The sequence below is a fragment of the Salvelinus namaycush genome, chromosome 32, assembly GCF_016432855.1.
Source record: "Salvelinus namaycush isolate Seneca chromosome 32, SaNama_1.0, whole genome shotgun sequence".
Lineage (NCBI taxonomy): Eukaryota > Metazoa > Chordata > Actinopteri > Salmoniformes > Salmonidae > Salvelinus > Salvelinus namaycush.
Window position 1 is genome coordinate 16,293,842 of NC_052338.1, and position 27,629 is coordinate 16,321,470.

A 27,629-nucleotide genomic window follows, 5' to 3' on the forward strand; every position below is an offset into this window, starting at 1 on the left:
AAAGACACTGACAGATTATATACACTCCGTGGCCAGTTTATTCAGTACACCAATCTAGTACCGGGTCGAACCCCCCTTTGCCTCCAGAACATACTGAATTCTCTGGGGCATGGAAATGTTGCTCAAATAATATCAATGTGCAAAGGAAAACATCCTCACACCATTACACCACCGCCACCAGCCTGTACCGTTGACACCAGGCCATGGACTCATGCTGCTTATGCCAAATCCTGACTCTGCCGTCAGCATGACGCAACAGGAACCGGGATTCGTCGGACCAGGCAATGTTTTTCCGCTCCTCGATTGTCCAGTGTTGGTGATGGCATGCCCACTGGAGCCGCTTCTTCTTGTTTGTAGCTGATAGGAGTGGAACCTGGTTTGGTGCTCTGCGTTGTGCGTTCAGAGATGCCTTTCTGCACACCACTGTTGTACTGTGCCGTTATTTGCCTGTTTGTGACCCGCCTGTTAGCTTGCACATTCTTGCACACACCGATAAATCCATAATAATTGAGAATTTCAATAAGCATTTTTCTACGGCTGGCCATGTTTTCCACCTGGCTACCCCTACCCCAGTCAACAGCCCTGCACCCCCCACAGCAACTTGTAAAAGCCTCCCCATTTCTCCTTCACCCAAATCCAGATAGCTGATGTTCTGAAAGAGCTGCAAAATCTGGACCCCTACAAATCAGCCGGGCTAGACAATCTGGACCCTCTCTTTCTAAAATTATCCACCGAAATTGTTGCAAATGCTATTACTAGCCTGTTCAACCTCTCTTTCGTATCGTCTGAGATCCCCAAAGATTGGAAAGCTGACACTCTAGACCCAAACTGCTACAGACTTATATCTATCCTACCCTGCCTTTCTAAGGTCTTTGAAATCCAAGTTAACAAACAGATCACCGACCATTTCGAATCCCACCGTACCTTCTCTGCTATGCAATCTGGTTTCAGAGCTGGTCATGTGTGCACCTCAGCCCCGCTCAAGGTCCTAAACGATATCATAAACGCCATCGATAAGAGACAATACTGTGCAGCTGTATTCATCGACCTGGCCAAGGCTTTCGACTCTGTCAATCACCACATTCTTATCAGCAGACACAACAGCCTTGGTTTCTCAAATGACTGCTTCGCCTGGTTCACCAACTACTTCTCTGATAGAGTTCAGTGTGTAAAATCGGAGGGCCTGTTGTCCGGACCTCTGGCAATCTCTATGGGGGTGCCACAGGGTTCAATCCTCGGGCCGACTCTTCTCTGTATACATCAATGATGTCGCTCTTGCTGCTGGTGAGTCTCTGATCCACCTCTACGCAGACGACACCATTCTGTATACATCTGGCCTCTCTTTGGACACTGTGTTAACTAACCTCCAGACGAGCTTCAATGCCATACAACTCTCCTTCCGTTGCCTTCAACTGCTCTTAAATGCAAGTAAAACTAAATACATGCTCTTCAACCGATCGCTGCCCGCACCTGCCCGCCTGTCCAGCATCACTACTCTGGACAGTTCTGACTTAGAATATGTGGACAACTACAAATACCTAGGTGACTGGTTAAACTGTAAACTCTCCTTCCAGACTCACATTAAGCATCTCCAATCAAAAATGAAATCTAGAATCGGCTTCCTATTTTGCAACAAAGCATCCTTCACTCATGCTGCCTAACATACCCTTGTAAAACTGACTATCCTACCGATCCTCGACTTCGGCGATGTCATTTACAAAATAGCCTCCAACACTCTACTCAGCAAACTGGATGCAGTCTATCACAGTGCCATCTGTTTTGTCACCAAAGCCCCATATACTACCCACCACTGCGACCTGTACGCTCTCGTTGGCTGGCCCTCGCTTCATATTCGTCGCCAAACCCACTTGCTCCAGGTCACCTATAAGTCTTAGCTTGGTAAAGCCCCGCCTTATCTCAGCTCACTGGTCACCATAGCAGCACCCACCTGTAGCACGTGCTCCAGCAGGTATTTTTCACTGGTCACCCCCAAAGCCAATTCCTCATTTGGCTGCCTCTACTTCCAGTTTTCTGCTGCCAATGACTGGAACGAACTGCAAAAATCACTGAAGCTGGAGACCCATATCTCCCTCACTAACTTTAAGCACCAGCTGTCAGAGCAAATCACAGATCACTGCACCTGTAAATAGCCCATCTGTAAATAGCCCATCCAACTAACTCATCCCCATACTGTATTTATTTATTTATCTTGCTCCTTTGCATCCCAGTATCTCTACTTGCACACACATCTTCTGCACATCTATCACTCCAGTGTTTAATTGCTATATTGTAATTATTTCGCCACTATGGCCTATTTATTGCCTTACCTCCCTTATCTTACCTCATTTGCACACACTGTATATAGACATTTTCTATTGTATTATTGACTGTATGTTTGTTTATTCCATGTGTAACTCTGTGTTGTTGTTTGTGTCGCGCTGCTTTGGTTTATCTTGGCCAGGTCGCCATTGTAAATGAGAACTTGTTCTCAACTAGCTTCTTATGGCTGCAAGCCCGAGGTCGGTACACCTATGACAACATCCAGCTCAAAGTGCAGGGCGCGAAATTCAAAAAAATATTTTTTTTAAATATTTAACTTTCACACATTAACAAGTCCAATACAGCATATGAAAGGTACACATCTTGTGAATCAAGCCAACATGTCCGATTTTTAAAATGTTTTACAGGGAAGACAAAATATGTAAATCTATTAGCTAACCACGTTAGCAAAAGACACCACTTTTCTAACTCCATCAGTTTCTTACTCCATCAGGTGCTATCACAAATTCGACCAAATAAAGATATAAATAGCCACTAACCAAGAAAAAACTTCATCAGATGCCAGTCTGATAACATATTTATTGTATAGCATAGGTTTTGTTAGAAAAATGTGCATATTTCAGGTATAAATCATAGTTTGCCATTGCAGCCACCATCACAAATCTCACCAAAGCGACTAGAATTACTACAGAGAGCAACGTGTATTACCAATTTACTCATCATAAAACATTTCTTAAAAATACACAGCGCATAGCAATGGAAAGACACAGATCTTGTGAATTCAGACAACATTTCAGATTTTCTAAGTGTTTTACAGCGAAAACACAATAAATCGTTATATTAGCATACCACATGTGCAAACGTTACCCGAGCATTGATTCAAGCCAAAGAGAGCGATAACGTTATCATCGCCAAAATATATTAATTTTTTCACTAACCTTCTCAGAATTCTTCCGATGACACTCCTGTAACATCATATTACAACATACATATAGAGTTTGTTCGAAAATGTGCATATTTAGCCACAAAAAAACGTGGTTATACAATGAGAATAGTAGCAAAACTGGCCTGAAAATGTCGGGCGCCATCTTTGACAGTGATCTTGTCTAATGAATAACTATTCATAAACTTGACTAAAAAAATATAAGTTGGACAGCTATCGAAAGACAAATTAGTTCTTAATGCAATCGCTGAATTACATTTCTAAAATTATCCTTACTGTGCAATACAGGGTTCGCCAAGCGAAGCTATACCAAAAAAAATGGCGGAATATGCGTTTAACATTTTTCTACAGAACAACGATTTATCATCTTAAATATTTCTTACTATGAGCTGATCTTCCATCAGAATCTTGGGCAATGTATCCTTTCTCCGGTCTAATCGTCTTTTGGTCGAAAGATGTCCTCTTGCCCTGTCGAAATGGCCACTAACGTTCGGCATGTACTGGAAACGTGCCCAGCCGTTCAAAGTGCATCACAAAGAAATGCCTCAAAATCGCACTAAACGGATATAAATTGCTATAACACGGTTTAAATTAACTACCTTATGATGTTTTTAACACCTATAACGAGTAAAAACATGACCGGCGATTTAGAAGTGGCTAAACCAAAGCTTGGAAAGAGAGCCAGTCCGACGTCCATCGTGCGTCAGGCGCAGGAAGAAAAGAAAGCTACTTCCGCCTTGTGCTCTTTTATACAGGCCCTGATTGCGCAATCGACTCCATTCAAATTGTCACCTCTTACTGACATCTAGAGGAAGGCGTAGGCAGTGTTTGTATCCTCATAGCATTTACAGGGACCTTAAAACTGACCTGGGACCAGGGGCCAAGATTTCTGAAATCTCACTCCCTGTCAGGAAAAGTGCTGTAGAATGAGTTCTGTTTCACTCAGAGACATAATTCCAACGGTTATAGAAACTAGAGAGTGTTTTCTATCCAATAGTAATAATAATATGCATATTGTACGAGCAAGAATTGAGTACGAGGCCGTTTGAAATGGGCACCTTTAATCAGAGCTACTCAATACTGCCCCTGCAGCCATAAAAAGCTAGCCTACCTGGTTAAATAAAGTGAAATAAAAAATAAATTAAAAAAAATAAAATTCTCCTTCGACCTCTCATCAACGTTTTCGCCCACAGGACTGCCGCTGACTGGATGTGTTTTGTTTGTCGCTCCATTCTCTGTAAACACTAGACACTGTCGTGCGTGAAAAGCCCAGGAGGCAAGCCATTTCTGACATACTGGAACCAGCGGGCCTGGCACCAGTGATCATACCACTCTCAAAGTCGCTTAGGTCACTCTTTCCCCATTCTAACATTCAATCAAACAGTAACTGAATGCCTCGATGCCCATCTGCTTGTTTTATATAGCAAGCCACGGCCACGTGACTCACTGTCTGTAGGAGTGTGTTTGTGATGTGTGTGATGTGTGTGTGTGTGTGGGTATGTGTCTGAGCACTTCTGTGTTTTATAAAGAACTGATTGCACCAATCTTGGTGTCTTTCAAGCTCCATTAAAGACATGCGTCAAAGCAATTACAGTTCCATTCAGTGGTAGCAGCAGCTCTCAGAGCCATGGTTCTGGAAATCTACAGCTAATTATCCTGAAATTTTGTCAAAAAATTATGTGCTTCCCCCTTTTTGCAGAGCCAGCAAATACACACACACACACACACACACACACACACACACACACACACACACACACGCACACACACACACACACACACACACACACACACACACACACACACACACACACACACACACACACACACACACACACACACACACACACACACACACACCACAAGTCCAGGCTGATTTGAATAGAGAAGTTTTATAAACAGATTGAGATAAAATTGCTCGCAGGGCAGACAGAGAAACAATAATATACATGAATTAGAATATTCCAATCTTATGAGCTGCTTTGTCAGGATGGAATAGAGCGGTGGCTAAGAGTGCTCTAAGAGGTAGGTAAACGTACAACTATAATAACACAGTCATAATGACACACACACACTCACCAAAAAAACATTTCATTGGGTATTAAGGGAGGACGGAGGAGTCATTAGAACTGCACGCCGCTGACATCAAAGGGTTCAGTATTAGCTTTAATGATCGATAGTTGAGACACACAAGAGATTGAGTCAGAGTGCGATTCAGAAGACAGACACACACTGAGGGTAAGTCCTTGACCTTACAGTCAAGGGAAGTTAGTCATTCCAGCATTACAACCTATGGAACCTGTATAGCCTGTATAGCTTTCCCCTACTGCATCCTAGCAACCAGGTAGGAAGCACGTGTTTGACCAGTTCTGCCCTGGGACTCTCTCTGATGCATTTTGACCCAAGCGATTGCAGTACAACGACTGAAGACGCAGTTTCCAAACCGCCTTGGCGCACACCTTTTACTAAACACTTTTTTAATAAATATGCAGCTACCAGAGTCATATAGTCATACTGTATATATGATGCATGATGAGAGGCTGAAGCCAGGCAGACTAGACTGTAGTCATTTAGCTCCATATGGGCTTTATGATTGAAACAGCACCTGGCCCACTACTTCCTCTTTTTATCTACCTTAAGTCTCATTTCAGTTTCCTCTAGGCAGCAGGCTCAGAGGGGACAGGTAGAGAAAGAAAGACAGAGCGACAGAGAGAAAGAAAGAGAGTCCAAAACAGCCTGAGTTTCAGAGCTGAAGTACTTCTTTCCTACAGCCACAGTTTTACCTTCTCAATTCAATAACACTTGATTTGTCCCAAAGGACTGTAGTTTAGTCCCCTGATCTGTCCGTGCTGTCTTGCTTACTCCTATGGCATGTTTGACAAAGACTCCAGACTTGACTCAGACTTTATTGACAGGTCTATAAACTTACCCCTCTGAAGTTGCTTATAGCCTGGAAGAAGACCAGGTAGTTCTTGGAGGGGTCCAGGGGAGTGTTCCAGTAGCCGTTATAGGTGTGGTTGTCCCCTACTGTGAACGGAGTGGCCTCAGGGAGACTGGAGGGGGGAAGCTCAGCCGTGTAGTAGTGGGACTTAGACTGAGCCTCCACCTGGGACGCTGGCACAGGGAAACAGTCTGACCCGCTACCCAGCTCCCTCCTCCTCCTCCTGCTCCTCCTGACCCGCCTGGAACCATCCTCTTCTACTACCACCACCTGGTACGCACTGCGGGGAGAGGGATGACAGACTGATAGGTGATAACTACGCTGGAAACAAATGGCCCTCTTAAAGGGGAAATCTGCATTAGCTACATCCATTTTTGGACTTGTAAATTAGTTATATAGATTCTTAAAGAATCCAACTTAAAAACGCCTCATGAGCTTAGTTCAACTATTGTACCCCATCAGAACCCAAAATATAAGGTTGTTTTACTCCAATGTTTGTAAACAAAGTAACACTCTATAGCCTTCATTTTGATATCATGGATGGTCAGTCCTTGCATCCATAGCTCGGTCTATGAATGTGAGAGTGCCAGGCCCATCTCTCAGCTTTATAACGAAACAGTGGTGGGGAGAATGCTTTATTGTTGTTTCAACTACGGATTGTCCCTTTAAGGTCACCCTTGTAAAAAAAGTTCTCAAAGACACTTCCTGATGAAATAAAAGGTAGAGTAATATAAGAAACACAAGTCAAATAGCAATGACATTTATTCAAAACATTCTTGTTATACAAGTGAATATATTTATCTAGTGGTAGACATGAGTGACAGTTGTGTGAGGCCTATTATTGTGATTAGTAATGTGACTGTACCTGACTGGTGCTCCTCTGCCCAGCGCTGGTCTCAACAGCACCGTGATGGTGCTCTCTGACTCACTGAGTGGGGCCAGGACATCCTCATAGTCAAACACTGGGGCTGAGAGAGGAGGAGAGAGGGGATAGGGAGGGGGAAGGGGAAGGGGAAGGGGAGATACAGATTGAGGTGGAGAGGGGGAAGGGAGAGAGTGGAGATAAAGAGGTGGAGCAGGAGAGTGTGTGTGGGTGAGAGAGAGAGAGAGAGAGAGAGAGAGAGAGAGAGAGAGAGAGAGAGAGAGAGAGAGAGAGAGAGAGAGGGAGAGGGAGATCATGAGAGAGAAAGAGAGAGGACAGATCATGAGAGAGAAAGAGACAGAGAGAGAGATAGAAAATGAGGGAGTAAGTAACAAAACAATCACATATAACACAGGAAGTGGGATAAAACTCATTCACATAGACAGCTGCAGGACATTCCCATAATTATTCACAGGGACGATAAGAATCCCCTGTAATTAAAATACATCTCACAGCCACACCCCCTTGAACAGGACTGCAGACTGGAACATACCTTGGTGAGCTCCCATCTATGGGGAACACACACACATTGTCTTCCCGTCTCTGTTTACCGTTAAAAGACAATTAGCAAAGGAGCAGCCAGCCAATAAAAAACATGAGCTTTCACAGTAAAGAAAGATTATTAATAATCAGCTAAACCAACAGCCTCTGAAATGAAAGGATGCAAGACTTCACTCTCACACAGTCACACACAGTATCTGCGCATGTGCACAGGTTCCTTCCACGCTGTTCCCAGCGTGGTAGCCAGGGCACCAAAACAGCAGAGAAGTTCTGCCTCGCGCTTCAACGCTCTTAGCTGTTGTGGAAATTGTTTACTCATATCGCGGAGTCTACCTGGTGTTGGTTTTCCATTTTGGGTCAGAAGAAAAAGGGTTCTTTGGCTGTCCCCATAGTTGTTTGGTTCCAAGTAGAACCCTTTTGGGGTCCATGTAAAACCCTTTCCACAAAAGGTTCTACATGGAACCCAAGTGAATGCAGGTGAAAGCTACGATCCCCTATTGATGTCACTTGTTAAATCCACTTCAATCAGTGTTGATGAAGAGGAGGAGACAGGTTAAAGAAGGATTTTCAAGCCTTGAGACAATTGAGACATGGATTGTGTATGTGTGCTATTCAGAGGGTGAATGGGGAAGACAAAAAATGTAGGTGCCTTTGAACAGGGTATGGTAGAAGGTGTCAGGCGCACCGGTTTGAGTGTGTCAAGACTGCAACGCTGCTGAGTTTCACGCTGCTGAGTTTCCCATGTGTATCAAGAATGGCCCACCACCCAAAGGATATACAGACATCTGTGGGAAGCATTGGAATCGACATGGGCCAGCATCCCTTGTGGAACGCTTTCGGCACCTTGTAGAGTCCATTCCCCGACGAATTGAGGCTGTTCTAAATTGAGGCTGTTCAATATTAGGAAGATGTTCCTAATGTTTTGTACACTCAGTTGAGGTTAAACCCCCAAATATTAGACAGAGTAAGAGTGTAACATAAACATTCATGGCTAGTACTAACTCAGTATAGAGAAACTGGAGAACGTGTGTAGTATGGTTGGATTTAATACCTTCAACCGCCAGATAGAAAACCAAGCCTTTGTAAATGTATGAATGACCGAGGTTGAAGACCAATGAAGAGAGCACACTTTCCTTTATTGTGGTGGGTTTAAGAGGGCATGTTAGAGAAATACATGAATAGAGTTAAGTGGAAAGGCTAGAGAGAGAGATGGGCTGAGAGAGAGATGAGACAGGTCAGAGGTGACAGTTGCAGTACTTTATCCACAGCAGCTCACAGGTCAAGGGTCAAGCACTGACTGTGGCTCAATAGAGAAGACCTGTACAACCACACAAAAGTGAGGGAGATGGACTGAGCCAGTGGGATTTATCCAGCCATACATGCTCCACCATGATGTTATTTCATACTTTAATGCCACAGTCTAATTTGTTTTACAACCAAACTCTTCATTAATTTAAATGGTCATTGAACAGCAGTGACTATTGCAGATTGTACTTTTAAAGGGGTGGAAAAGCCACAGGTCATTAACTTGCCTCATCGTGCAATAGATTTATCTTGATTCTAGAGTGACTCACTCAACTAACTGGCCATTCATTCCCAGTAAATTGTATTATTTCTCACGAAACGGGGAAAAAGAAGAAATGCAAATCGGACACCCAGGGGCTGCTATTGTCAGGTGCTTTAGAAAAGTTGAAAAGCTACCACACACTCTGTTTGGAAATGATCATACTGTATATTTATTTGTGTGCCAAAGTTTAGGCCTCCCGGCCTTGCTCTGACGCAGGTTGTGAGGCTAGAACTTTAGTGCAAAAATAGGTATGGGATCATTCGCAAGCTCACTGTGTGGGAGAAGGGAACGTATTTTCTTTGAACAAGACCCAGGAACCCTATGCTTTCCTGATGCAGTGAAAAAGAGTGAAAAATAATCTAAACATAAAGTAAGCTTTTGAAACATCTTTGTGTGGACCTACCACATTTTTGCTTACACAGAGTCAGTCCCATCTCTCAGGACAGAACAAGGAACAGGTCATCAAGTCAAACAACTCACAGCAACCCCTCTAGTCTACCCCCAGCCTCATTCTCAGCCCCAGCCCTAACCCTGAGGCGTCAGTCCCTGCTTATTCCATAGAACCTCACCGGAGATGTTGGTGGTGATCTCAGTGAGGGCGGTCTGTCCGAAGCCCTTGGCGGTGCGAGCTCTAACAGACACCAGATAGGTGGTGCCGGGGTGTAGGCCAGAGAACATGTGGTATGTTTCGTTCCTCAGTTTGGAAACGGTACGGCGAGGGCCTGGTACGTTGATACCTGGGTCGGAAGACTCGATGCCCTGGTAACTGATCTGGGGACCGGGAACAAAACACAGACAAATAGGGTCACAATGCTGTGTTGTTGTTGTTGTAGTAAGAGTATTGTTGTTCTAATAGATTTAGGAACAAGGAACAAAACACAAACCATAGAATCACTATGAGTAGTCTCTGTTGACAAACTGTGAACATAAATGAATCAAAACGAGATTTGATTCCGCTACCTGAGGTCATTTGATAGGTGTTGTTATTGTTGTTAGTGTTATTGTTCATGAAGGAGAGAGAGATGTTTTGCTGTGGGTTGTTTCAATGTTGGGAGTCAAGCAGATATTTTACAAATGAGGTGGTGTTACTGTGTCTCTGACTGTGCCTGCCTACCTTGCACCCCAACCCACAGTGACACCATGCAGCCCAAAATGAGATAATTCCTGTTCTCATCATGTTTTACTGAAGGAAACACTCAGAACGTCTCCTCTGCCACCACCCAGACAACCAACACACCCCAATTATTTGGGCTGCTGTTCTTTTCTGCTTCACTCTCCTTTCTTTTCTCAGAGATCCCGTTCTCAGCGCCTCTCTCTTCTAACGTTCCTCTCTTCTCTTCTTTCCCTCGCTCTCCTCCCCCCTCTCTCTTCCCTCTCTTCTCTATCCTCTCTTCTCTATCCACTCACCAGGCAATCTCTGACACGTCCTTGTTTCTCATTCTCCTCTCTCCTCTCTCCTGATTCAACCGTCTATTCTCACTCCTCCATACCTCCCTTCTTTCACACACTGCCTAAATTCATCTTCCCACCTCTCATCATCTTCTCCCTATTCCTACTGCATCTTCCTTTTCCTTTCTCAACCTTCAATATCTATTCCAACAATGTCTTCCTTTCATCATTCTATCTAACAGTCTCTCTCCATCTCACTATTTACATGTCCCATGCAGTACTTTATCCACAGCAGCTCACAGGTCAAGGGTCAAGCACTGACTGTGGCTCAATAGAGATGACCTGTACAACCACACAAAAGTGAGGGAGATGGACTGAGCCAGTGGGATTTATCCAGCCATACATGCTCCGCCATGATGTTATTTCATACTTTAATGCCACAATCTAATTTGTTTTACAACCAAACTCTTCATTAATTTAAATGGTAATTGAAAAGCAGTGACTATTGCAGATTGTACTTTTAAAGGGGTGGAAAAGTCACAGGTCATTAACTTGCCTCATCGTGCAATAGATTTATCTTGATTCTAGAGTGACTCACTCAACTAACTGGCCATTCATTCCCAGTAAATTGTATTATTTCGCACGAAATGGGGAAAAAGAAGAAATGCAAATCGGACACCCAGGGGCTGCTATTGTCAGGTGCTTTAGAAAAGTTGAAAAGCTACCACACACTGTGTTTGGAAATGATCATACTGTATATTGTGAGGTTAAAACATTGGTGAAAAAATAGGCATGGGATCATTCGCAAGCTCACTGTGTGGGAGAAGGGTATGTATTGTCTTTGAACAAGACCCAGGAAACCTATGCTTTCCTGATGCAGTGAAAAAGTAAACATGAAGTAAGCTTTTGAAACATCTTTGTGTGGACCTACCACGGCAAATCTGACCACGACTCCATTTTGTTGCTCCCAGCCTATAGACAGAAACTAAAACAGGAAACGCCCGTGCTCAGGTCTGTTCAACGCTGGTAAGACCAATCTGATTCCACACTTCAAGATTGCTTCGATCACGTGGACTGGGATATGTTCCGAATAGCCTCAGACAACAACATTGATTTATACGCTAATTCGGTGAGCGAGTTTATTAGCATGTGCATCGGTGATGTTGTACCACGGTGACGATTAAAACCTTCCCCATCCAGAAACCGTGGATTAATGGCAGCATTCGAGCAAAACTGAGAGCGCGAACCACTGCTTTTAATCATGGCAAGGTGACCGGAAACATGACCGAATACAAACAGTGTAGCTATTCCCTCCGCAAGGCAATCAAACAAGCTAAGCGTCAGTATAGAGACAAAGTAGAGTCGCAATTCAACGGCTCAGACACAAGACGTATGTGGCAGGGTCTACAGACTATCACGGATTACAAAAAGAAAACCAGCCCTGTCTAAACTAAACAACTTCTTTACTCTCTTTGAGGACAATACAGTGCCACTGACACGGCCCGCTACCAAAACCTGCGGGCTCTCCTTCACCGCAGCCAACATGAGTAAAACATTTAAACGTGTTAACCCTCGCAAGGCTGCCGGCCCAGACGGCATCCCTAGCCGCGTCCTCAGAGCATGCGCAGACCAGCTGGCTGGTGTGTTTACGGATATATTCAATCAATCCCTATCCCAGTCTGCTGTTCCCACATGCTTCAAGAGGGCCACCATTTTTCCTGTTCCCAAGAAAGCTAAGGTAACTGAGCTAAACGACTATCGCCCCGTAGCACTCACTTCCGTCATCATGAAGTGCTTTGAGAGACTAGTCAAGGATCATATCATCTCCACCCTACCTGACACCCTAGACCCACTCCAATTTGCTTACCGCCCCAATAGGTCCACAGACGACCAATCGCAATCACACTGTACACTGCCCAAACCCATCTGGACAAGAGGAATACCTATGTAAGAATGTTGTTCATCAATTACAGCTCAGCATTTAACACCCTAGTACCCTTTAAGTTCCTCGGCGTACACATCACGGACAAACTGAAATGGTCCACCTACACAGACAGCATGGTGAAGAAGGGGCAACAGCTCTTCAATCTCAGGAGGCTAAAGAAAGTTGGCTTGTCATCGAAAACACTCAAACTTTTACAGATGCACAATCGAGAGCATCCTGTCGGGCTGTATCACTGCCTGGTACGGCAACTGCTCCGCTCACAACCGTAAGGCTCTCCAGAGGGTGGTGAGGTCAGCACAACACATCACCGGGGGCAAACTAACTGCCCTCCAGGATACCTACACCACCCGATGTCACAGGAAAGCCAAAAAGATCATCAAGGACAAAAACCACCCGAGCCACTGCCTGTTCACCCCGCTATCATCCAGAAGGCGCGGTCAGTACAGGTGCATCAAAGCTGGGACTGAGAGACTGAAAAACAGCTTCTACCTCAAGGCCATCAGACTGTTAAACAGCCATCACTAACATTGAGTTGCTGCTGCCAACATACTGACTCAAATCTCTAGCCACTTGAATAATTAAAAATTGGATGTAATAAGTAGATCACTAGTCACTTTAAACAATGGCACTTTATGTAATGTTTACATACCCTACATTACTCATCTCATATGTATATACTGTACTCTATACCATCTACTGCATCTTGCCTATGCCGTTCGGCCATCGCTCATCCATATATTTTTATGTACATATTCTTATTCATACCTTTACACTTGTGTGTATTAGGTACTTGTTGTGAAATTGTTAGATTACTTGTTAGATATTACTGCATGGTCGGAACTAGAAGCACAAGCATTTCGCTACACTCATATTAAAATATGCTAACCATGTATATGTGACCAATAAAATTTGATTTGATTCGATTTTTGCTTACACAGAGTCAGTCCCATCACTCAGGACAAAACAAGGAACAAGTCATCAATTCTACCCCCAGCCTCATTCTATCAGTCTCTCTCCAATCTCACTATTTACATGTCTCTTCCTTTTCAACATACTCTCTCTCTCTCTGTCAGAGCAGACTTCTCAGGCCCAGACCTGTATCTGGGTGGACCCCTTCATTCATACAGCTGTGTCACCGCAGCCTGCCTGTAAGCTCTAAGAGTTGGCTACAGAGGCCTGTGTCGGAGGTGACCAGGGACATATATATACACAAATATGTATTATTAATTAGAAGCATTTAAAGTTGCCCCCCATGTGAAAGTGTCTCTTTGGCAAATAAGTAATTATGCTGCTTGTCTATATATAATTGCAGGGCTGCAGACAGAGGCTCAGCTCGTCTCATTAGCATCAGAACATATACGGAGGCCTGAACTGGGGGCGGGGGGAAATACATTCCCTATTAATGACCAGGGCGGATGTAAACTGTATTGCACGGGTAGGCAACTAGATTCAGATTCTGATTATTGTTGAAGCGGATGGTCGGGGGGCCGGAACATCATTTATAATAATTTGTACACTGCAAATTGACCACAACTAAGTACAAAAACAGACTGTATTTCAAAATAACAAATATTTAATACATTGATTACATTGAGACATGATCACATCAACAACAAAAAATAATGGAAATACTTGAACAGATTTCCTTAATTAAATACATTTTTAGCTGAATTCCTAGTGATTTGAGATTTCTTGGACCTAAAAATGTACACAAAAAAGAAACACAACAACACAGTGGTCTGTGTCAAGCTGAAGGAAATTAGTGAGAGATAAATATCAGTAAAATAAAGACACAAATATGAATAGGGGAGAAAAAGAAAGATAGAGATCAAGATTGAGTCCGAGATAGATATGTGATCGCAAAAAGGTAGACAGACGGAAAGTTGAGGGCATGTTCCATACCTCATACTGTGTGATGACCCCATTGGGCTCCACAGGCTCCTCCCACTTCAGAAAGATCATATCGTCCAATGGAGTGAAGGTCAGTGACTCTGGGGCAACGCCACCAGGAACTGGAAGAGAAAGCACAACATAAACATTCTGAGAACTCGCAGTTGATTGCATAGGGGGTCATGGGAAGGAAGTGATTACGGATATCTGGTTTCCAACCCTAAAGACAGGCAATTCGAATTGAGGACCAGAAGATTTGGGGAGTGTGTGCCTGGGTGGAAGATTGCATGTGTGTTTGTGTGTACATCTGAGTCTGATTGAAAGATGTTGCTGCTACAGTTCATGCAGGTTTCTTCAACTAACAAGCTCCTCTGACTGTCTGGCTGTCTGTCTGGCTCTGAGGCTGTGGCTCAGATGGGTAAAGTCTAGAGCACTGTCTTGTGGCTGACAGTTAACCTCTTTGGGCTAGGGGGAGGTATTTTGACATCCGGATGAAAAGCATGCCCAAAGTAAACTGCCTGCTACTCAGGCCCGTAAGCTAGGATATGCATATAATTGTTAGATTTGGATAGAAAACACTCTAAAGTGTTAGAATAATGTCTGTGAGTATAACAGAAGTGAAATGGCAGGCAAAACCCCGAGGACAAACCATCCCCCCCAAAAGAAATTCAGCATAACACTGATTTCAATTGCTGGCACTATTATAATAAGGTGAAATCCTCCCCGATTGCAGTTCCTAGGGCTTCCACTAGATGTCAACAGTCTCTAAAAAGAGTTTCAGGCTGGTTTTTGGAAAAATTAGGGAGAAGTTGTAGTTTTTCTAAGTGGCTCCCATTTTGGCCGTAGTGTTTCCAATCGCGTGGAGGAAAGCGTGTTCTTTGTTATTTATCTCCGGTAAAGACAATAACGATTCTCCGTCTTAAATTGGATCATTTATTTGCATATTAGGGTATCTAAGGTTTGATTATAAACGTTGATTGACTTGTTTGGATAAGTTTATTGGTAACGTTTGGGATTCATTTTGTATGCATTTTGAAGGAGGGAAACCGGTGGATTATTGAATGAAGCGTGCCAGCTAAACTTCGTTTTTATGGATATAAAGAAGGACTTAATCGAACAAAAGGACCATTTGTAATGTAACAGACCTTTTGGAATGCCAACAGAAGAAAATCTTCAAAGGTAAGGCATATATTATATCACTATTTCTGATTTACGTGTCACAACTGCCTGGTTGAAATATGGTTTGTCATGCATTTGTGTGCGGGGCGCTGTCCTCAGATAATCGAATGGTTTGCTTTCGCCGTAAAGCCTTTTTGAAATCTGACACCTTGGCTGGATTAACAAGAAGTTAAGCTTTATTTTGATGTATAACACATATATTTTCAAGAATGTTAAATATTTGAATTTAGTATATTTGAATTTCGCACTCTGCAATTTCACCGGATGTTGGCCAGGTGGGACGCTACCGTCCCACGTATCCGTAAGATTAAACCTGCGCTGTCCTCTCTCTCTCTCTCCACAACAGACCTGAGAGGAACACAATGGCCGCAGTGTAATGGCAGGGCCAAGCAGGGAAATGGGCATCCAAACAAGAAACCCAACTGGGTCTGAGACTTTGTCTGAGACAGGGAATCTTGTTTTAACATGGGGATTAGGGACTAGCAGTCAATGGATCTAATAGAGGCCTGAAAAATCAGGGCATTATTCACAAGGCCGTGCATATGTTGAGGACACAGTTGATAGGTTCAGGGACAGAGTTGGCAAAGTTCAACAAGCCCTAGAGATGAATAATGGCTTGTGGTTGTCTGGGACTCATGAACTCTGGGTTGAATCTGTGCATCCGTACGTGTGTGTTTGTGCCAAATAACAGATGTAATTTTATTAGGTCTCCCTGTAGTCTTTTTCATTATTTTCTCTTGCCCAAAGAGAGCTCTGGAAGGTGAAGATAGTGGAGAGAGTCTCTCTCTCTCTCCCCCTCTCCCTCCCTCTCTCTCCAAGTGCTGCTGTTCAAATGACTATGAAATATATTACATTATATTGCAGGAGCACATTGTCCTCAAACTCATGGGAGGACCTTGCAATTTGGAGGTTTCCAAACGCAGCCAATTTCATACTCATAAAATATATTGTACTGTAACCTTGCTCGCTCTCTCTTTCTCTCTGTCTCCCTGTCTTTCTCTCTTTCTCTCCTCTCTCATGGGTGAAGAACTGCTGTGAGCAATGTTTCATTGTCTCTCGCTCTCTCCTCTCTCTCATGGGTCAAAAACTGCTGTGAGCAATGTTTCATTGCATAGTACATTTTCTCTGACCTACATCTTCAATCCATCTAGGGGAAATGTATATTAAAATGTGCTTAATCCGCTGTTGTATTCAGGAACATGTTAAGAGAAAAAACAAGCAAAATAATTTCACCATTTCGCTGGTGGCCATGACTCTGACTGACTGATTAATTTTTTATCTGCTTTCATTTAAAAGGCTTATCTTCCATTTAGTTATGCTGATCCTGCTTATTTTGCAAGTCAATGTGTGTTTTTTCGCCCTCTTACTGTATTTAATAACTGGAGGCAGGATAACTTAGTGTACCCAGCACACAATCATAGTGTACCCAGCACACAATTATACAATACTTATATGCCTACTTAAAGCTACTCAGTGAGGAAAGTATAGTCGGTTATACAACCTTGATTATATAACAGTATTTTTTATATCTATCAAACAACTGTAAAATTGCCAATCAATGAATTGGGTCCTGCCACTTAAATTGGATCCGATTCCACTACTCAATACATGGTTATGTAGGTTAGGCACTGCATTGACCACTACTGGGTCCAACACTCTGGGTTTCATATCAATTACAATGCATGCTAAGTAATAAAGTCCACTCACTGTCCTCCTCGGTCTGGAAGGTGACCTCTCTGCTCATCTTCTTGCCCTAGACTATAACTTTACAATGCATGTTGGGTAATAGAGTCCACTTACTGTCCTCCTCAGTTTGAAAGGTGACCTCTCTGCTCTCCTTCTTGCCTTCTGGGTTTTCCAGCGCCAGCCGGACGTGGACGGATCGGAACGGGGGCAGGTCCCTCAGGGTGAAGTGTGATTGGTTCCTCTCCACAGAGAGACACTCCCTCACTGTGGCGTTGTTCCCTGCGCTGCCCCCTGCAGGCGTGGAGTAGCGGTAGCAGAGAGAGACAGAGTAGGTATGGCAGCGCGTCAGGTTGTAGCCCAGAGGTTCCCACTGTAAGGTTAGTTGACGAGGCTGAATCTCCGTCGCTGTGAGGCCTCGCAACGCACGCATGGGCTCTGGTGGAGAGATGGAGGGAGGAGAGATGGAGGGGGAGATGGAAGGGAAGAGGGGTGGGTGGGAGAGCGAGCCAGAGGCAGAGAAAGAGACAGAGAGAGAGACAGAGAAAGAAAGACAGTGTGAGATGGAGTGATGAAGAAAAATAGAAAGATAAGGAGAAATAGACAGACGGTTGGTTAGATGATTACTTTCTAAACTCACCACAGGAAGCTGGATAAAGATTAAAAACACCCTGGAGAGACTGGGAAGAAGGGAGGAGGAGGGAGAGATGTACAACAATAACACATTATTAATATAATCTCACGCATCCTTTAATTCTTACAGAGCACAGGCTGCTCAGCTCCAGATCCAAAGGCGATGCCCTATTAGCTGAGATGATGGGATATGGAACTTGCTAATTACTGCTGCCATGTGTGAGACTGGGGTGACGGATCCCTGTGTCCCTGTCATGACTGCAGTCACAGATGCTGCTAAGGTAGAACCTATTCCCTCCAATAGTGCACTACTGGGACCTGGTCAAAAGGAGAGCACTATATGCCATTTGGGATGAAGATGAGAACCCCATTAGGAAGGCTGCTATATGAAATCATGGCTCATTATTAGATTAATCACACTACCACCCACCCAGGCTGCCCTCCCCGTCTCTGTCTGTTTGTCTGTCCAGCAGCACACCCCCTCGCAGCCCACACAAACACCACGGCAGCCGACAGACATCCAGGCCCACAGACTCAGGTTGATGAGACTAATCAAAGGGACAAGCCAGGGGCGGGAGAGAGAGGAGGGTGGACAGAGGGGTGGATGGCGTGGAGGGGTATATCAGACTGGCTGTCAGCCCCCTTCTGGGCTCTGCTGGCTCCAGCTCATCTCCTCTCTCCCTCCATCTTCCTCCTTTTCCCTCTCGTCTTAAACCATGTCAGTGAGCTAACAGAGAGGACATCTTCTCACCAGGGGTCAACTGTTGTTATGAACACAATCAGCCTCGCTCTACTCCGACCTACAGGTCACACGGTGTTACAGATACAATCACAGCGTCAGGAGGGAGAGGAAGGAGGGAGGGATGGATGGAGGAGAGGTCTGGTAGTGCCAGTTGGACCCATCATTGAGTCACTGTCTTGGGTTAAGAGAGGCTAAAGCCTCTGACGTTTATAGGAAGAAGCTGGGTGATACACATCTATGCCCCAGGGGGAGAGATGGAGGGAGGGAACGGTCTAGTTGTGTCATGTCAGGGGAAAAAATCTGCCTGTTTCCAATTTGCCCAATGTGCCTCCCCAAAAGACCAAAGATTGCAGCCAGAGATGTTGTACTCTTCTTTGTTCTCCTGCAATGAGTGAGGTAAACTGGTGACATGTCTGAAATACACACTGAAGAATTATTTATTAGAATATCGGACGTTAATATTCAAATACTAGTGTGAGTATTCATTTTTGCTAGCTAGCTAGCTTATCTAGTCTATTCCAGTCAAGACAGGCACTGTTATATGGGATGATTAATAACGTGGCTGCTACAAGTTAGGTAGTCTGGCTGTAGCCGAGTAGCATCTCTCTCTCTGCCTCCATCTACTCGCTCTCATTTCACCGGCGCGGAACCTCCACAGCTGTAGCAATAGAGCCTCAGCCTCTCCCTCGCACAGCATTGCTCAGGTTAAAAACGTAACTTTAAAAACACATGTATTTCGAATATCCGACAAAAATTCATGACACTATTCGAATAGTGAAATTATTTCACAACCCAATTGCTATTCTACATCAGTTAAAACTTGAGAAGGATTCATCAAAAGCCTTCTTTCCAGGGACGTAGGTGTATTAAAACATATTCTAAAAAAGCCCCAGATTAACTGAAGGTGATTGGATGAACTTGTTTTTCAGGCAAGGGCTGCTGTCATTTCCTGTTTCTAGCCCAAAACGTTCTGTGCTGGACAGGAAGAGGGGATATGAGACAGCTTGATCTAGAGCATGAGTGTCCAATCCAGCCAGCAGGTAGTTATATATATTTTACTCTATATTTATTTTATTTTATATATCTACACAGTGCATTTGGAAAGTATTCAGACCCTTTGACTTTTTTCACATTTTGTTACTTTTACAGCCTTATTCTAAAATGAAATTTAAAAAAATATATTTCCTCAATATACTCACAATACCCCATAATAACAAAGGAAAAACTATTTTGGGGAAATTTTTGCAAATGTGTAACAGTATAACTTTCGTCCGTCCCCTCGCCCCGGGCTCAAACCAGGCACCCTCTGCACACATCAACAACAGTCACCCACAAAGCATCGTTACCCATCGCGCCACAAAAGCCCCTGTCCTTGCAGAGCAAGGGGAACAACTACTTCAGGTCTCAGAGCGAGTGACGTCAACGATTGAAACGCTATTAGCACGCACCACCGCTAACTAGCTAGCCATTTCACATCGGTTACACTCACTCCCCTTTCGACATCCTCCTTTTCCGCAGCAACCAGTGATACAGGTCACGGCACCAATGTAACAGTATAACTTTCGTCCGTCCCCTCGCCCTGACCCGGGCGCGAACCAGGGACCCTCTGCACACATCAACAACAGTCACCCACAAAGCATCGTTACCCATCGCGCCACAAAAGCCGCGGCCCTTGCAGAGCAAGGGGAACAACTACTTCAGGTCTCAGAGCGAGTGACGTCACCGATTGAAATGCTATTAGCGCGCACCACCGCTAACTAGCTAGCCATTTCACATCGGTTACAAATGTATACTTTAAAAAAAACTGAAATATAACAGTTACATAAGTATTCAGACCCTTTACTCACTACTTTGTTGAAGAACCTTCGGCAGTGATTACAGCATTGAGTTTTCTGGGGAATGACGCTACAAGCTTAGCACACCTGTATTTGGGGAGTTTTTCACATTCTTCTCTGCAGATATTCTCAAGGTTGGTTGGGGAGCGTCGCTGCACAGCTATTTCCAGGTCTGTCCGGAGTTGTTCGATGGGGTTCAAATCCAGGCTCTGGCTGTGCCACTCAAGGACATTCAGAGACTTTTCCCAAAGCCACTCCTGCGTTGTCTTGGCTGTGTGCTTAGGGTCGTTGTCCTGTTGGAAGGTGAACTTTCGCCCCAGTCTGTGGTCCTAAGCACTCTGGGGCAGGTTTTCATCAAGGTTCATCTTTCCCTCGATCCTGACTCTTCTCCCAGTCCCTGTTGCTGAAAAAGATCCCCACAGCATGACACTGCCACCAAAATGCTTCACTGTAGGGATCGTGCCAGGTTTCCTCCAGATGTGATGCATGGCATTCAGTCCAAATAGTTAAATCTTGGTTTCATCAGACCAGAGAATCTTGAATCTAGCTCTACAGACAAATCCTTCAACCTCATGCCTTGGCCATTTTTTTACACCTTTATTTAACTAGGCAAGTCAGTTAAGAACAAATTCTTATTTTTAATGACAGCCTAGGAACAGTTGGTTAACTGCCTTGTTCAGGGGCAGAATGACAGATTTTTACCTTGTCAGCTCAGGGATTCAATCGTGCAACATTTCAGTTACTAGTCCAACGCTCTAACCACTAGGCTACCTGCCACCCCATACACTGTCAACTATGGGAGCTTATATATACAGGTGTGTGCCTTTACATCTCAAGAATGATCAATGGAAACAGGATGGACCTGAGCTAAATTTCAAGCCTCATAGCAAAGACTCTGAATACTTATGTAAATAAGGTATTTCTGTTTTGGATTTTTTATTCATTTGCAAACATTTCTAAAAACCTGTTTTCGCTTTGGCATTATGGGGTGTTGTGTGTAGATTGATGAGGAAAATGTTTTATTTAATCATTTTAGAATAAGGCTGTAATGTAACAAAATGTGGAAAAAGTCAAGGGGTCTGAATAGTTTCCGATTGCACTGTATATACTTACAATACCAGTCAAAACTTTGGATACTCATTCAAGGGTTTTTCTTCATTTTTACTATTTTCTACATTGCAAAATAATAGTAAAGACATCAAAACTATGAAATAACACATATGAAATCATGTAGTAACAAAAAAAGTGTTAAACAAATCCAAATATATTTCCTGTTTGAGATTCTTCAAGGTAGCCACCCTTTGCCTTGATGACAGCTTTGCACACTCTTGGCATTGTCTCAACCAGCTTCATGAGGAATGCTTTTCCAACAGTCTTTAAGGAGTTCCCACATATGCTGAGCACTTGTTGGCTGCTTTTCCTTCACTCTGCGGTCCAACTATTCTCAATTGGGTTGAGGTCAGGTGATTATGGAGGCCAGGCCATCTGATGTAGCACTCCATCACTCTCCTTCTTGGTCAAATATTCCTAACACAGCCTGGAGGTGTGTCTTGGGTCATTGTCCTGTTGAAAAACAAATGATAGTCCCACTAAGAACAAACCAGATGGGATGGCGTATCGCTGCAGAATGCTGTGGTAGCCATGCAGGTTAAGTGTGCCTTGAATTCTAAATAAATCACTGACAGTGTCACCAGCAAAGCACCTCCACACCATCACACCATCACGCCTCCTCCTCCATTCTTCACGGTGGGAAGCGCACATGTCTCACAAAGCCACAGTGGTTGGAACCAAAAATCTTCAATTTGGACTAATCAGACCAAAGGACACAATTCCACCGGTCTAATGTCCATTGCTCGTGTTTCTTGGCCCAAGCCAAGTCTCTTCTTCTTGTTGTCCATTAGTAGTGATTTCTTTTCTTTGCAGCAATTCGAACATGAAGGCCTGATTCACGTAGTCTCCTCTGAACAGTTGATGTGGAGATGTCTGTCACTTGAACTCTGTGAAGCATTTATTTGGGCTGCAATTTCTGAGTCTGGTAACTCTAATGAACATCCTCTGCAGCAGACGTAACTGTGGGTCTTCCATTCCTGTGTCTGTCCTTATGAGAGCCAGTTTCATCATAGCGCTTGATGGTTTTTGCGACCGCACTTGAAGAAACTTTCAAAGTTCTTGAAATGTTCCGCATTGACTGACCATGTCTTAAAGTAACGATGGACTGTCATTCTCTTTGTGGCCGTGATTGGGAGTCTCATCGGGCGGCGCACAATTGGCCCAGCGTCGTCCGGGTTTGACCGGTGTAGGCCGTCTGGTAAATAAGAATTTGTTCTTAACTGACTTGCCTAGTTAAATAAAGGTTAAATAAATAAAAAGATTTAAAACCTGAGCTGTTCTTGCCATAATATGGACTTGGTCTTTTACCAAATAGGGCTATCTTTTGTATACCACCCCAACCTTGTCACAACACAACTGATTGGCTCAAACACATTAAGAAAACTTCTTTGGAATCGGTGTCCCTTCCACGGGACGGTTGAGCTAACATAGGCTAATGCGATTAGCATGAGGTTGTAAGTAACAAGAACATTTCCCAGGACATAGACTTATCTGATATTGTCAGAAAGCTTAAATTCGTGTTAATCTAACTGCACTGTCCAATTTACAGTAGCTATTACAGTGAAATAATACCATGCTATTGTTTGCGGAGAGTGCACAATTTTGATCATGAAAAGCTATTAATAAACAAATTAGGCACATTTGGGCAGTCTTGATAGAACATTTTAAACAGAAATTCAATGTTTCATTGAATCAGTCTAAAACTTTGCACATACACTTGCATTTCTCTTGCATTTCTCTTGCATTTCAAAGATGATGGCACAAAAAATACAAAAGAATGGTTCGTTTTTTCTTTGTATTGTCTTTTACCAGATCTATTGTGTTATATTCTCTTACATTTCCACAAACTTTAAAGTATTTCCTTTAAAATGGTACCAAGAATATGCATATCCTTGCTTCAGGGCCTGAGCTACAGGCAGTTTGATTTGAGTATGTCATTTTAGGCGAAAATTGGAAAAAAAGGGGCGGTTAAGGAGGTTAAAAAGAAATTCCACAAATTAACTTTTAACAAGGCACACCTGTTAATCGAAATGCATTCCAGGTGACTACCTCATGAAGCTGGTTGAGAGAATGCCAAGAGTGTGCAAAGTTGTCATCAAGGCAAAGGGTGGCTGGCTACTTTTGAAGAATTAAATATAAAATATATTTTAATGTGTTTAACACTTTTTTGGTTACTACATTATTACATATGTGGTATTCTACGTTGTAGAATAATAGTGAAGACATCAAAACTATGAAATAACACATACGGAATCATGTAACAAAATAAAGTGTGTAAAAAAATCTAAATATATTTCAGCCAATCAGTGGTGTTGTGACAATGTAGGGTTGGTATACAGAAGATAGCCCTATTTGATAAAATGGCAAGTCCATATTATGGCAAGAACAGCTCAAATAAGCAAAGAGAAACGACAATCCGTTATTACTTTAAGACATGAAGGTCAGTCAATGCGGAAAATTTCAAGAACTTTGAAAGTGCTCAGCATACAGTATGTGGGAACTCCTTCAAGACTGTTGGAAAAGCATTCCAGGTGACTACCTCATGAGGCTGGTTGAGACAATGCCAAGAGTGTGAAAAGCTGTCATCAAGGCATAGGGTGGCTACTTTGAAGAATATAAAATATAAAATATATTTTGATTTGTTTAGCACTTTTTTGGTTACTACATGATTCCATATGTGTTATTTCATAGTTTTGATGTCTACACATCATTCAATGTAGAAAATAGTATAAATAAAGAAAAACCCTTGAATGAGTAGGTGTGTCCAAATATTTGATTGGTACTGTATATTAGACAACAAACTCAATATGCTTTAAAATATACTTTAAAATGTATTTATTCATGACTGTTCAGCTTGCTAATAATCACATTGAAAATTCCCAAAACAATGGATAGAGGACTATTTTGGTCAAATTTTGACAGCAAGGAAATATAACCAATATCCAATACGGCCCTCCGGACCTCGTTGAAGACCGAATGTGGCCCCCGGGGCAAAAGGAGTTTGACACCCCTGATCTAGAGCATGTAGTGTCACAGGGGCTCTCTTTGCTCTCTCTTCCCAGAGATCGAGGCTCACATCTGGGCATGGGGAGCAGACAGGAGGTGGGCGACTGGAGCCTCATGACAGGAGGGATCAGAGACTATGATAGATGACAAGGCGTCATGTCGGTCCACTTGACACATCTACAGAGAGCTGTTTCATAAAGATGAGCACTGAGTTCTGGGGAGGGTAAGTGCAGATAAGTGTGTGTGTGTGTGTGTGTGTGTGTGTGTGTGTGTGTGTGTGTGTGTGTGTGTGTGTGTGTGTGTGTGTGTGTGTGTGTGTGTGTGTGTGTCTGTGTGTGTGTGTGTGTGTGTGTGTGTGTGAGGGGGAGTGTAGTACATGTAAGTGTCGGAGAGTAGGCTGCAGGTTGTTCATTCTACTGTATAATTACATTTTTTTGTATTTTTTTATTTAACCTTTATTTAACTAGGCAAGTCAGTTAAGAACAAACTCTTATTTGTGTACCTGTCCATGCATACACACCGGCTTCTAAAGAGGTACCTACATATATATCAGCCACTGAGCACTATAATCCACACACACATCCTCTCAACCGGTGGACAGCAGGCCATTAGAGTATGTGTTTGTATGTTGTTGTCCTGGTGTTATGGAGGATGTTATTATATGTGAATTCTCACTGCCGTTCCTGAAGGGATGAATAACGTTGAAGGAATGGAATAGAAAGGAGTAGAGTAGAACAGAATAGAACAGAAGCTAGGTTTGGGTTTAGACCTGTTCAGCCCCCTTAACTCACCTGCACACTTGGTCCTGCTGACCAGGGGGGGTCCAGGCGCCCCTGTGCCTCCCTCCCCTGGTCGGGTCAGTAAAACACTGATACGGTACTCTGTGTCCGGCTCCAGATGCCACACCTTACAATAGAGTAGAGGAGAAACATGTTTTCTATTATTTAGCAAAGACATGATTAGCATTTAAAATAAAATCAACGTTGATGTTTTTGTAATTGAGAGTTATTTAATAACAACCGTTTTTAAATAAGAACTTGTAATAATTCTTAACAATCAATGATTTTGCATGCATGCATATACACACACACACACACACACACACACCTTATAAGTGAGCGAGCCAACGCCATGTGTCTCCGACCATGGTGATTGGCTGGCGCGGTACTCGATCTCGCGACGGATCACGGGGCCGTCTCCCACGATGGAGTTTGTGTTGAGTTGGATGATCAGGTAGGTGGGGCCAGCCCGGAGCAGCTGGGGTGGAGCGATGGGGGTGGGGGGCACTGCCAGGGTGAAGGGGGAGAGGAGCGGGTACAGTGTTATACAGAAGAGTTTTGAGTGACTGAGTGAGTGCATGCAGGAGTGTAGTGGAGGGTTACATTTAAAAAAAAAATTAACCCTCTGGTACAGTGTGATGTTGTCATTTACAGTAGTATAACCTTTTATCTAACACAATATACAGTTAACGAGATAACTGAGACAATGCCCTAGTATTACTGTGTCTACAGTTTGTCAACTCCTCGTTTCTATCAGCAATGACATATAATGATAGAAACCCTAATCTATGTGAACCCTGCTCATTATAAAAACACCATCAGTTGCTGTCAAATGAACAGAGATACAAATGAAATACAATGATCCATAGTTGTACGGTTGTTTACCAGTGAGACTAATTAAAACAGTACAATACAGACACGTACAGTCCATCATCACTTTATGAATTTTTACAGAACGCCAAAAAAAAAAAAAAAGACGTCAGAATTTCAATAGAATAAGCAATAACTATCTTCTCTCGCACAGAAAAAAAGGGAAGTCAAGGGTTTTTCATGTTTCGCACGTTTCTTGTTTTATAATTTCCCTAGTGTTATTTCTGCTCGGCTAGAGCGTTGACTCACACAATCTTTTAATCACTTTCAGATTATGATTTCCGAGAGGCACTTGAAGGGAAGGGAATGTTTAATTTTCACCATAATGAACGCGAATTATTTGCATGAGTGATTGCGTGAGTAAAGCTGCCTGTCCTTTCACCGTTAGACAAAGAGACACATACACACACGCACACACACACGACCCTCATCAAGCGAGGACACCTCATTACAGCAACATGTAGAGGGAAAAATAATGTTTACACAATGACACAGAGTAAATGACATATAGATGTAAGAATACATCGCTTCCACAATATACAGGAGAGATATGAGAGACATTTTGTTAGTTCAGAACATATTTCCAATGTAAACTCGGCAAAAAAAGAAACGTCCCTTTTTCAGGACCCTGTCTTTCAAAGATAATTCGCAAAAATCCAAATAATTTCACAGATCTTCATTGTAAAGTGTTTAAACACTGTTTCCCATTGTCACGATCGTCTTCTTGATAGACAGTAGACCAAGGCGCAGCGTGTGCAAAATACATCTCTTTATTTTGGAAGAGAGAAAACCACGAAAACGAACACTATACACAAACTAACAAAACAACAAACGACCGTGAAGCTAAATAACGTAAGTGCACAGACAAGCAACAAACGTTCAACATAGACAATTACCCACAAATACCTAAAGCCTATGGCTGCCCTAAATATGGCTCCCAATCAGAGACAACCATAAACAGCTGTCTCTGATTGAGAACAAAATCAGGCAACCATAGACTTTCCTAAACACCTACACTGAACACTACCCCATACATACAAAAAAAAACTTAAACAAACACACACCCTAAACTAGACAAAACACACAAAGACAACCCACCCCAACTCACGCCCTGACCAACTAAATAAATAAAAGAAAAAGGAACAATAGGTCAGGAACGTGACATAACCCCCCCCTTAAGGTGCGAACTCCGGGCGCACCAGCATAAAGTCTAGGGGAGGGTCTGGGTGGGCGTCTGTCCACGGTGGCGGCTCTGGCACTGGTCGTGGTCCCCACCCCAACATAGCCACTACCCGCTTTCGTAGCCTCCTCCAAATGGCCACCCTCCACATTAACCCCACTGGATTAAGGGGCAGCACCGGACTAAGGGGCAGCACCGGACTAAGGGGCAGCACCGGACTAAGGGGCAGCACCA

General features: G+C 43.3%; 1 protein-coding gene across 1 annotated transcript in view; it reads right to left on the minus strand.

The window, feature by feature from the left end:
* The window catches only part of LOC120026851 (receptor-type tyrosine-protein phosphatase U-like), a 183,942-nt gene that overhangs the window by 58,429 nt on the left and 97,884 nt on the right, over positions 1–27,629 (minus strand). The window contains exons 8-14 of the mRNA XM_038971561.1: positions 25,674–25,852; positions 25,358–25,472; positions 17,358–17,678; positions 14,391–14,500; positions 9,724–9,925; positions 7,030–7,132; positions 6,153–6,444 (exon numbers count right to left, since the gene is read on the minus strand). Of these exons, the coding sequence (XP_038827489.1) occupies positions 6,153–6,444; positions 7,030–7,132; positions 9,724–9,925; positions 14,391–14,500; positions 17,358–17,678; positions 25,358–25,472; positions 25,674–25,852 (1,322 nt within the window). The remainder of the gene's footprint in view (positions 1–6,152; positions 6,445–7,029; positions 7,133–9,723; positions 9,926–14,390; positions 14,501–17,357; positions 17,679–25,357; positions 25,473–25,673; positions 25,853–27,629) is intronic.